At 50.4% G+C, this 12116-nt stretch overlaps 2 protein-coding genes across 5 annotated transcripts in view; one reads left to right on the top strand and one right to left on the bottom strand.

Annotated features, from left to right (window-relative positions):
• LOC107401216 (uncharacterized) overlaps positions 1-12116 on the bottom strand; it is a 385225-nt gene that overhangs the window by 44668 nt on the left and 328441 nt on the right. For both annotated transcript variants that reach the window (XM_076555095.1, XM_042263968.2), the window contains one exon: positions 126-216. In XM_076555095.1, coding sequence (XP_076411210.1) covers positions 126-216 — 91 coding nt within the window. The remainder of the gene's footprint in view (positions 1-125; positions 217-12116) is intronic.
• The window catches only part of Fgf1 (fibroblast growth factor 1), a 98040-nt gene that overhangs the window by 7669 nt on the left and 78255 nt on the right, over positions 1-12116 (top strand). For 2 of the 3 annotated variants that reach the window (XM_042263970.2, XM_006976922.4), the window contains exon 2: positions 3691-3840. The gene's annotated coding sequence lies outside the window, so the exon portion shown is untranslated. Of the gene's footprint in view, positions 1-3362; positions 3381-3690; positions 3841-12116 lie in introns of those variants that run through there. The other variant, XM_042263969.2, reaches the window with a different exon arrangement.

Below are 12116 nucleotides of genomic sequence, written 5' to 3'. Positions count from 1 at the left end.
TTCAGAAGGAAGATGTCACCACCACCACCACCCCCACTCCCCACCCCACCCACCCCCGTTAACAGCCCCAGCACTTCAGTCTCAGATAACTCCGGGCAAGCCTGCACTTCTGTGAATAACCTTACCAGGATTTGGTCTGTCCTCAAAGATCTGCTGTTTTCTGTCTTCCTCGGGCCATGCCTCTGCAGTGGTATATGGGTTCTGTAAAAGGTCTTCCTGTGACAGAAGAGGGTTTTTAAGTGGCCTAGGAAGTTCGAGAGAAGATATGATTTCTATCACACACAGAAGGACCTACAGATTCATGGGTGCTTAATAAGTGGCTTTGACGTCTATTTTTTCCACAGACTATTTCCTGGTTCAGGGCCCAGGTCTATTCTAGGGCCAGACTTTCCTCCTAGATAATCTCACAGTCTCTTCCCACTCCAGATAATAGTTGGGCCAAGAGGCATCCGTTGTCATCATTCAGGATTTTAAAAACCCTGCGCATATTATTTCCAAGACAGGTATAGATCCTTTACACATGTTGCAGTAAATACATAAATTGAGGAATGTTAAAGTAAAAATAAAATTAAATGCCACATTAAGAGAACTATATCATAAACATACCTTAAAGAACTGAGGATCTATTTCCCAGGAATTGGACCATAATATTGCTAAACACTTACTATAGCACAGAAATTAGAATATAACAGCAATTAGGGATTGCATTGACCTAAAAGGTGGAGGGGTGTGGAGGGGTGTGATAGTGCTCACAACTGGATACAGTGGAGCAGTGAAATAAAGCAACAGCTTACACTTGTACCTTCGAGTTGAGCATGCCAGCACGTGCTTGGATACACTTGACTGTCATGGTGCTCTAGAGTTTGCAGGGATATGTGAGTTGGAAATCTCATCGAGGTCCTTAGGAAAGAAGGAGTCTGAGCCTGGAAGAGCTGAGTTGTCCAGGAGTGGCCAAGAACACAGTGTGCTCAGGTTAATGAGTATTGTGCTGAGCGAGGGAGGGGGAGGTTTAGTCACATGGTGACTAGGTGGGGGTGTGACTCTGGATGGGACGCTGGGTCTCTGTCTTTTGTTCAGAAAGGGTCTTGGAGCACATCATTCCAATATTACAAAAGATCTTCTACTAGGTGATTTTGTTTCCATAGCTGGACAGTTCTCAGATCCACCGGCATGCTGACCTGCTCCTTTTCAGACACACACATGCTCCACGGATACTGTATTATTTTTCTATTGCTGTGATAAATCACCATGTCCAAGGCAACTTATAAAAGGAAGAGGCTATTCAGGCTTACTGAGGGATGAGAGCCCATCACCATCATGGCAGCGGCTGGGGCAGCAGGCTGAGCACTCCCATCTGAAACCTCAAGCAGGAAGCACAGAGCAAGACAACCGGGAATGGTGCGTGGCTTTTGAAACCTCAAAGCCCACCCTCAGTGACATCCTTCCTCCAGCAAGGCCACATCTCCTAAGCCTGTCCAAACAGCGCCACCAACTGGGGACCAAGCATCCAAATGCCAGGGACTATGGGGGACATGCCATTCAAACCACCATAAACACCTTCTGGTTTGAACGCTCGTTCGTGTTGCGGAATCAAAGTGTAGCATCCAAAATATACACACTGTCACTTCCGTCAAGAATTGAGGGAACAAGAAACACCTGCCCTCCTCTGAATGAATCTCAAGGGTGTATTTTTCACACCCAAAACTTTGGACTTCAACATGTAACCCATTCTCCTGAATAAGGGCATTGACGGGGCCATGCACATACACAGCACTGTGCTGGAGGGCAGATGTGCGTGGCACCCTCAGCCATGTTTTGTGTGTGACACATACGGTGGAGGAGGGGGGAAGCTGGTTCCCTTCCAGCTGGGGACCTAGCCAGCCCGTACTTCATCCATTCTTCCCAGGAAGACTGGGTTTGGTACTGATGTGATGGTGTCCCTCTGTGGGGCTTCTCTGAGAACCAATCCCCTTTGAGAGAGACCTATGGTCAGAGTCATGTGACGTCTGAGCCTCTTGCCTCGGCTCTAGGAGCTGAGCTCCTCAGGACTCCTCATTCTGAAGGCCCAGGAATGGCCCTGGATGTTCTTTCAGCCAAGAGACCTCCACCCCCACTGATAACTTTTCCGTTACCATAAGAAAGTACCTGACAGAAACAACTTATGCGAGAAAAGGTTCCCCGTGGCTAATGGTTTCAGGGACATTTCAGTCCATCAGTGGTGGAGAAGGCATGGTGCCAGGAGGGCAGAGTGGTGGCTGTCCACATGGTATGGACCAGGAAGTGGAGAGAGCTAGACCAGAGCCAGTGATAGGTACAATCTTCAGAGACCTGCTCCTACTGACCATCAATCCATCAGCCAGGCCCACTTCTTAAAGACCCTCTAGCCTTCGAAATAGTGCCACAAGCTGGAGGAGACCAAATAAGTGTTCAAAACATGAGGGACATTTCAAAGCAAAGAAAAAATAAATGCCAACATTAAGAGAACTATATTATAAATGGATCTTAAAGAACTGAGCATCCTTTTCCCAGGATTTGGACCATAATATTGCTAACCACTTACTGTAGCACAGAAATCAGTGTATGTCAGCAATTAGAGATTGCATTAATCTAAAAAGTGGGGGTGGGTGGGTGGAGGTTTTCTCCCCTCCCCCCATCCTGCCCTCACTGGACGCACTGCACCAGGGTGACCGCACTGATCAGGGAGAGAGACCTTGGAGTCCATTTCCAGTTCCCCCGGGTCCACGGGCCTCTCTCTATCTGAGCCAGCAGATGGGCAGGCTGGAGCCCACACACACTTGAATGCTCGATCACGCCTCCAGGGCTGAGCTGCCTGTGGAAGGGAGGTTCTCGTTGCCAGTGATCGGAAACAATTCATCAGATGGTTTCAGTTGGTTTCTCTGATCCCTATCTTCTGAGTCTTCAAGCCAGGGTTATCGGTGCAGATGGCAACCTTCCTTCCTTCTCTGTGGTGTGAAGATGACCACTGACGAGGAACCAGGCTCACCTGAGGACTCCCCTACTCTAGCCGGGGTAGATGGGAAGTATGGTGAGGAATGCTGGGGACACTCTCCAATGCCCCTCCCTAGTTCTAACCTGGTGGCCACTACCTTGCCTAGTTCCGTAGAATGCACTTGGTAGGGCTTGGCTCTGGGAACTGTGTAGACATATAGACAGACACCTACACCATGTGTGGGGACAGATGACCAAACAGAAAAGGGCTCCCTTTCATAGCAGCCTGATTTTTAGAGGAGTGTCTTTCAACACTACCAGTTGTTTCCCTGGTGACAGAGGCCTCAAAATAAACAGGATTCTGCTCAGACGGTAGTACACTGGGCTCGGGCTTCTGCCCCAAGACAAACCATGCTAAAATAACACCCAAGGTAGTTGCTGTCACTGTCTGCCATCTCTGCAGTCCCAGGTCTGCTGCAGACTGTCAAGAGCTAGGGGGCACTTAGAGCTTCATGGGTACTGACGCGGTGGGGTGGGGTGGGGCTGTGTGGTGGTCTGCAGGTGGGGGGGGGCCCTCTGCTGATGAACAAGGGCCAAAGGCAGACCTAGAGGCCGGCGCTCTCTGCTCCCCCATCCACCTCCCTGCTTCCCACACAGCCCTCTGGGACTGGCATAGTGTCTGGAGGCGGGCCAGCAACCTGATGTGCATGCCACAGCCCGTCCGTCCCTCTCCCCACACAGAGCTGCAGTAATCCTGAGGTTCAGAGAGCCGGCTGGAACGGCAGCTTCGGCACAGGAACCGTGACACCCAGAGCAAAGGCCACCAAGCGGATCCCAGCCTCCTTGGGAGCAAGTGGAGTGAGAATAGCCCCCAGCCTGACCGCCCTTCAGGTAAGAATTAGGGGTGTGTGTTATAACCAGAGCTGGTTTTGGCTGGGTTTGTCCTAGACCGTGTATAAAGTAGGAAGAGAAGAACGAGAGACAGAGAAGTGTTTTAAACAGTTAGCAGGGAGCCAGCGTGCCTGCCCGTGGATGGAATAGGCTCCCCTATGGCTGGCTTGAACTGAGGTGCAGCTGGCTCTGGAAGAAGGGCCTGCTTGAGAGTCCAGACGTGGAAAAATAACACTTGCAGGTTAGAGACTGCAAAAGTAATCCTACACCCGGCTGCCCTATCATCATCGTTCCACCAACGCCAGCCTAAGAAGACCGGCGGGGGGTGGGGACCATCTGATTGACGGAAGCCCTGGATGCCGCCTCGGAGAGTTGTGGAAGCTGAAAGCTATGACCACAGTGGGTCTGGCTGGCACTGTCTTGCTGTGTCATGCTCCGTCTACCCAACAGCCTAGGAACTCGGCTGCCTTGGAGAACCTGTGGGGAGGTTAGGCTCTTATCAGCTGCTTCATAGAAAAGCTGACGGTTTTAATGGGGGTGGACTCTGGTGCTCCCTGTCTTGTCACTCATTACCTTCTGATCCTCTTTCATAGCCACAGGCTCCTCTCGGGATCCCTCCCTTAGGCTCCTGTAGGGACTAGTACGTACCGAAAGTGTGCGAGGCTCCTGGACAGAAGGTCTTGAGACTCTCAGACCTCTGGGTGCCCGCGTAGGAATTTCAGGTATTTAATCAAGGGCCATTCTGCAAAGACCTTGCCTCCCATCTCAGTCCTGAGAGTTCCCTGTGTCTCAGCTGAGTTTAAGCCTCCATGCTTTCTCTAGGCCATTTAGCATCCACTGTTCCTTCTCTGCCTTCCTGTCCGCTTTGGTGACCAGGACCTTTGCTTTCCCTTCCTGTGGGGATGTCATCTATGGGGCTTTAGCTCCTCATGCTGCAGTGGGGGGGAGACAGGCATCCCAAGACAGGCTGCTCTGTTCCCCTCACCCCCAGTTGCTGCCATGACTTGGCACTGTGGCAAAATGCTGAAAAGATAGCCCAGCTGGCAAAATGCTTGCCATACAAGCTTGAGGGCCTGAACTGGATCTCCAGAAGTCACTATTTTTTTGTGTGTTTGGGGGGTTTTGTTGTTGTTGTCTTTTTCAGTTGGGTTCAGTGGTGAATGCTTGAAAGCCCAGTGCCAGGGAGGTAGAGACAGGTAGTAGATCCCTAGGGCTTGCCAGTCCAGCCAGTGCAGCCTACTCACTGAGCTCCAGGTCAGCGAGAGACCCCAGCTCACGCAGAGGAACCAGAACACAAACATGCACAACATAGGGTGGACAGCTCCTGAGGAGGGACAGCTGAGGTCGGCCTCTGGCCTCCGCATGCACATGGACATGTGTGTACCTGAGAGTGCACAACACACACACACACACACACACACACACACACACACACACACACACACGACTGAGAACAAATGGCCTTGCTTTGGGGGGGGGGGTATCCAGGAAGAGTGGGCTGCCCTCATAAGGACTGTTTTTGGTGTGAATAGTGTGGCTTGATGGAGACTCTGATTCACAGCCACAAACTCCCTCGGCCTTTGTTTTCTTTGCATTGAGGACTGAAGGCTTCCCAGGAAAGTCCCCTCTTAAAATTGTATCTTGGAAGGCAAGTTCAACAGTTGACTGCCGAGGACAGCTGGCTGAGGACTCGGGAACACTTTCTCCTTGTTGTTACTGTCTTTTAAAGTATGAACACATAGATTTGCTAATGAGACACTGAAAGGAATATATGAAAAGTTAGGTAAGAAAAAAGTTGTGTGTTTACATGTCTTTGTCTGGTTCTTAAAAGGATTTAAGGAAGCAGGTCATGGGTAAGTGGTTTGAGTCACAGGTGAGTGGTACCAACCACGCCAATGCTATTTTCAGAAGTGACGGCAGGTGAACACTCGGCCTACACTAGTGAAGGGCTATCCAACCAGGGAGCGATACTGAAGCCAGCCTTTTTGCAGACATGCATTCTGTGGAGTCTGAATAAGTTAATCAGGGACCTGCCACCCCGTGTGCCAGCTGCCAGGAGGACAGAGACTACACCCACTTCTGCCTGTCGCCAAGGCATTGCTTAACTCACACAATTCTCCTTGGTTTAAGTTGCTAGGACAGAAGTCCATCCATAGTCATTCATGCCAGGGACATACCCTGCTTTAAATAAAGCTAACGTCTATTCACTGTACATAGACTGCAAGTGAGTAAATCTTTTTCCTTAAGGAAGGATTCACAATCAGGCAGGGTTTTTTTGTTTGTTTGTTTGTTTTGTTTTGTTTTTTGTCAACTACCAACAAGGTGTCCCATAACAGAGGTGACTGGTTCCAGCCCCACCAGACCGAGAAGGGAAGGGAGATGTAGAGTACACAGGTAACAGCAAAGGGTTGGGATGACAGGTTAACCCAGGGCAGAGGACAGGAGCCAGCTCTAGGGGAGCGGGACTGTAGGGAGAGAAGACGGAGAGGCAGAGGAGGGGATGCCAGCTGTTTTCCTTCCTAAATCACAGGGAAAAGCAATGCAGGGCTGGGGAGAGGGCTCAGTGAGGGTCGTCACTGCCACACATGCCTTAGGGACCTGAGTTTGGACCCAGCACACATCTGTAATCTCAGGGCTCCTGTGTGAGGTGAGAAGCACAAACAGGAAAAGCACCAGAAGCTTGAGGTCCAGAGAATCTGCATATGCACCAAGGAATAAGAAAAGAGAGACCCTGATCTCAGACAAGGTGGAAGGCAAGGACAGCACCTGAAGTTGACCTCTGACCTCTACATGAACATCATAGCAAGTGCATTCCTGCACTCACACATGAATGAATACACACACACACACACACACACACACACAAAGGTATGACAAGGTGGTTAAATGCATGGATTCTTCAGGAAGGCAGCCTGAGGTCCAAATTCTGACCCTGGTCCAAATTCTGACCCTGTTACTAATTAGTGCCGTGTCTTGCCCTTGTTTATAAGAAAGATGATAAAATGCTAACCTTGTTAAGGGCAAGAATAAATGAGTAAGAACCTCAGGCTGCTGCTTAGCTTTCAGGGAGCGTTACTGAGCACTGAGGAGGCTGGGGGTGCCCCAAGTGCCACCCTTTGGCACTTTTACTTTGGCACAGGACTCTGTTTGCATTTGTGAAGATCTGGAGACAGAACAGCTATTGTCCTAGTCAACAGTGTTTCTCATCCTTTCTGTATCCAGACACTGGGCTCAGCCTGTCAACAACCCATCAAAGCAGGGGCTGGTACAGATGCAGGACTGAGGTTCAGTGAAGGGGCCATTTACGGGTAGTCCCACAGCTACCAAGGGGCAGAGTCAAGTCAGGCTGCCAAACATGTCTGTGCTCTTACCTGGGGAGGCATCCTAAGAGTTCGGTGGAACTTGGTGACAGGAATTTAGAAACAGGTGACATCTGAAGACCCTAGAGAATAGGCTAGAATTTGGAACCACTGTTTAGAGATGGCAGGACCCTAGCTTTTTATCATGGGCAGAGTCTCAAACTTGAAGATTTATATGCAGGCATGTCCAGTCTGCAGCTGACTGGCCACATGCACTCCAGAATAATCATGAATTCATCTCAAAATAAAATTATAAATTCACTTAAAACATTATGAAGAGGGTTTTGCGGGGGCGGGGGGGAGTTTTATTCTTTTTTCTTTTTGTAACAATATATGGTTCTTGACTGTGAACTTTGTAGATGACATTATCTGTCTTAATGTCCAAAGACTGGACACCACTGACAGCCTTGGGTGGCAGGACCTTTGGAAACAAGACAGGTTACACAGGCCCCCAGTCTTCCTGAACCAGGGAGTGGGTGGGGCTAGAGAATACAGGGAATAGGGCCAAAAAAAAAAAAGATTCAGGCATGGAAAGAATGCTGAACCAGGACTCTCTGCCTAAGTTCAGAGCAGCCTGAGCTAAGTCTGAGGGTAACCAACCTTGGTTGTAGAGATAGGAAGAATAGATCATCTGAAACCAAGTGTCTTAACCTGATGACTTTATGGTGAAGGGAAAGATTCGCCTTTTCTGAAGAGTATATCCATATGTTACATATGTTACCCCAGAGATTGGGTGTCTTCATAACCATTCAAGACGGTCTTGCTAACCTCAGTCAAGGAATGCTGGTGATACCAACAGGTGTGAACAGGCATGCCTACCCTGCAGGAGGCTATGTTGATATGGAGGGTTACTCATGGGCATGACTCAGCTCTGCCCCTCCAGGAACTGTGCTCTGGTCCATTCCCGCTGGGCTCAGTAGTACAGGCCTGCCTGGGCATTTAAAGAGACTATCTGAAAACTAAAACTAGGAAGAAGGAGGGGTAGCTGAGCGGGCCCATCTAGCATGCACAAGGCCCTAGGTTTAATCCTTAGAGGTCAGATTTCTAACTCCTACGCACAGAAGGGATTCAGTGGTTCACGGGGGACCCAGGACTGTGCATTTCCTCAGTGATGCCAAGATGGTTCTTATGCCTTTGATCACAGGCCATAATTAGAAAGCCTTGGATCTGGCTACCCAGTGTGGGTCCTCCCTCTTTATTAGCAGTAAGGGGAACACAGTTGTGTGTGTGTGTGGCCTGAGTGGCAGCTGGCTTCTTCCTCGTCACACTGATTTGCCTGACAGACCTAGTATAACAACAGTATGGTGTACAAGGCCCAGCTCCCATGGTGCTGTTCTCTCATGAATCCTTCACCACTAATAGTAGATGCTATTACTTACTACACACATCTCACTAATGCAAGACACGGGCCCGTCACCAGGCAGCTATGGAGCCGGGATTTGAACTCATCATTGGCAGAGTCCAAATGCATAAGTGAGAGGCTGTTCTGTGTTTGCAGGTTCAGGCCTCCTTTCTCACCTTAGGTGGGGTGCCCTCTTCTAGTTCCCCTTCTTGTCTCGCCTACCTTTCCCAGGCTCACATGGCACTTCTCCAGAGGACGGCATGTTCCCACGCCCCTCTACCCTTGTCGCACTCAGTAAGTTGGAAGGGTGGGGAAATGGGTGTGTGTGTGGAAGCAGGAGTGATAGGTTCAATTCACATGCTGAAACCACCCCAGCCCCTGGAACCCCAGAATGGGACCCTATTTAGAAATAGGGTCTTCTCGGCGATATCCGAGTTATGATGCAGTTGTTAAAATGACTGATGTCCTTATAAAGAAGGGGAAGTTGCACACAGAGACAGAAGAATGTGAGGAGACACCGCCTCCCGAGAGAGAAGTCTGGAGCAGAGTCTCTCACGGCCCTCGGAAGGCGCCAACCCGAAAACACCTTTCTATTGTTTCTCCCATCCATTCTCTGGACTTTCCTCAGCAGCCCTGGCCAAGTCAAGTCCTATAGGAAGCCATGTTCTGAGTGCTTCCTCTAGGCCCTGACCTTGGAATGTTCTAGCTGAAGGTCCGCACACTGTGCCAAGTTGGAGCAACATTTGAGAATTTCAACTCTGCGTGCCTTTGTGTTGTCTTAAGTGTTGCTCTTGAGAGCACAAAACGGCCCAAGGCTCAGGAGGGTAGGACTGAAGAGAAGGAGGGAGGGGGGAAGAGGGAGAGGAGGAGGGAGGAGGAAGGACTGAAGTGGGGACTGTGGTAGGGTTTATGAGTGCCAGTAATGACCACAACAAGTTCATGCAGCTCACTTGCGGGAACTTCCTGCGGCCAGGGAGCAAGCCAAACCCTGAGCTCCAGCAGAGCTGGGACCCACAGTTCCCTGAGCACAAGAGGCCTTGGATGGGGGTGTGGCTATCGGTCTCTTCTGAGTTACCTGCACAGCACATGGCAAAGTTGCCTGGAGGGGACGCTTGCTTGGGCTGAGATCCGGAAGACTGTCAAGAGGAGGTGGAGGAGGACAGAGGACTCCAGAAGGTCACATGGTATGAGGAAGTGTGGCCACTAAGGAGCCAAGCAAGGCCAGTGTGTCTGGAGGACAGGGAAGAGGGTCTGCATAGGAGACGGCTGTTAAAGGTTAGATCTTGTTCTCATTCCTTCTCTGTTGTGGGTAAACACTAAAAACAATTTGGGATGACAGGTGATAGATAGCCTGTCTTCAAGGGAGGCCAAGGCAGGAACTCAAGGCAGGAACCTGGAGGCAGACACTGAAGAACACGGAGGAATGCTGCTGACTGGCTTGCTCCCTGCCTCTGCTCAGCTAGCTCCCTTATAAAAACCCAGGACCACCTGTTAGGGGATGGCACTGCCCACAGTGGGGCTGGCCCTCCTAGACCACTTAGCAGCCGAGAAAATGCCCCCACAGACATGCCCACAGGCCAGTCTGATGGCAGCGATTCTTCATTTGCGGTTTGCTCTTCCCAAGTGGGTCAACTTGCCAGCCACAAATAGCCATCACAGGTGCTTAAGCTGTTAAGCCACAGAAAGCTTAGTGGTGGTTCTCAACTTTCCTAATGCTGCGATCCTTTGGTACAGTTCCTCATACAGACCCCCGAAACCATAAAAGTATTTCATTGCTACTTCCTAGCTGTAATTTTTCTACTGCTATGATTCGTAATGTAAATATCTGCTAAGCAGGACATCTGACACCAGACCCACCAAAGGGGTCGCAACCCCACAGGTTGAGAACCGCTGGCTTAGAGGGTGTGACTCACTTCAGAACAAGGCTAGAGACGCTGGTGTGGGGCAGCAGCAAGGAGCCCAGGAGCTGGATGTCAGCTCCTCGACTTCACAAAGCTGCAGGATCCCGGGGGAAGAGAACAGAGTTCAGTCACGGCACTCCCTCGGCTGTAGCTATCAAAGTGTCTGAATAGGCACGGTGTATCAATTACTTTTCCTTCCTATGATCAAATGCCTGGTAGGAAGCAGCTTAGGTCCAGAGGGTTTATTTTGGCTTTCAGAGTAAGAAATAGAGCCCATCAAGACAGGGCAGGCATGGCTGGTACGAGGGCAGGACAGCTGACCACACTGTACCTGTAGACAGGAAGCCAAGAGAGACAGGAAGTAGGGCCAGCCTGTACAACCTCACGGCCCACCTCTGATGACCTACTCCCTCCGTCAAGACTCCGCAGCCTTCCAAACAGCACGCACAGCTGGGGACGGGTTCAAATGTGAGCCCGTGGGGGACATTTCACATTCAAACCACAGCAGATAAGTTGTCTGTGGTCAGTAGATCCCATTCATAAACTAGGCAGCCAGGCAGGGGTCATACTTCAGGTGACCTCACTGGAAAGACACAAAGGTCCTGGGGAACAGAGCCTCTGCCTTCTGCTTCCGCTCTGCCAGCAGTAACAAGAACTGGTCCACCCATGTGGGGAGCCCATTGTTCAGCAAGGGCTGGGGATGGTGGGCAAAGGTGGGCAAAGAAGAGTGACAATCAACAGAAGAGGAAGCTGGTATGAAAAGGGACAGAAGCTGCTGGGTGGGGGAAATGCAAAGGCCACAAAGCTAAATGTGTCTTAGCCACGGCATCATATAAGAAGCTGTGAGCAAGTGTGATGTAATCTCAGCACTTGGGAGGCTGAGGATCAGAGTTCAAGACCAGCATGGGCTACATAGGTGGAGTCTGTTTAAAAGGTTAAAAAAAAAAAGGCAGTGCACCAGACCTAGGGGCGGGACCCTGGCTTGTCTTTGCGGTCCTACCAGGTACCTGACTACTCTGCACTGTAGTCCCTTCCCTGGGAAACTCACCAGTAACAAATGTCCTAGAAATAAGTCCCCGGTCACAAAGTCCGCTATAGAAAACCGAATGCAGTTTCCTTGAGCGTTTCTTGTCTGCCACAGAAGGAATCCCTGTCTCCTCTGGATTTAAAGAGAGACGCTGGAGATGGCTAAGCAAGGGTGAATTCATGGAGTAACTTGGGAGGGGAGGGAGGAGCCATGCCGGACTTGAGGACGCCCCTTGAGCCCCCGTGGACTCCCTTCTTTTCCTCTGATGGCCCTTTCCTGCGCCCAAGGCTTTGCAACTGTGCCATGGGTTTGGAATGCTCTTCTTAGAGTTCCTCATATAGCAGAGTGTCTTGTTTTGGTTATTCTCAGCCTCGGGCCTTACCTCCAAGAGGCTTCCCGTTACTCCAGTCTCAGCCTGTCTCTCCTCTATGCGCTTACCTCAAGCAGTAGTTGTGTTGCCAAATTTTAGAAACATTGTTCTTGCCTATTCTAGTAGAACCAAAGCCTGGCAGGCAGGAACCAGTCCTTGTCTGCCTTGATTCCTGGTCCCTCCCCAGTACCTAGGACAGAGGCTAGGCACAGAGTAGGAGCTCAGCTGCCAGCTATCCAGTCAAGGAGACAATCCCTACATCTTGGGAGTAAGAGAG

The sequence above is a fragment of the Peromyscus maniculatus genome, chromosome 19 (genome assembly GCF_049852395.1).
Source record: "Peromyscus maniculatus bairdii isolate BWxNUB_F1_BW_parent chromosome 19, HU_Pman_BW_mat_3.1, whole genome shotgun sequence".
NCBI classification, from domain to species: Eukaryota; Metazoa; Chordata; class Mammalia; order Rodentia; family Cricetidae; genus Peromyscus; species Peromyscus maniculatus.
The sequence above is the reverse complement of the archived record's forward strand: the minus strand, read 5'-3'. Positions and strand labels throughout refer to the sequence as shown.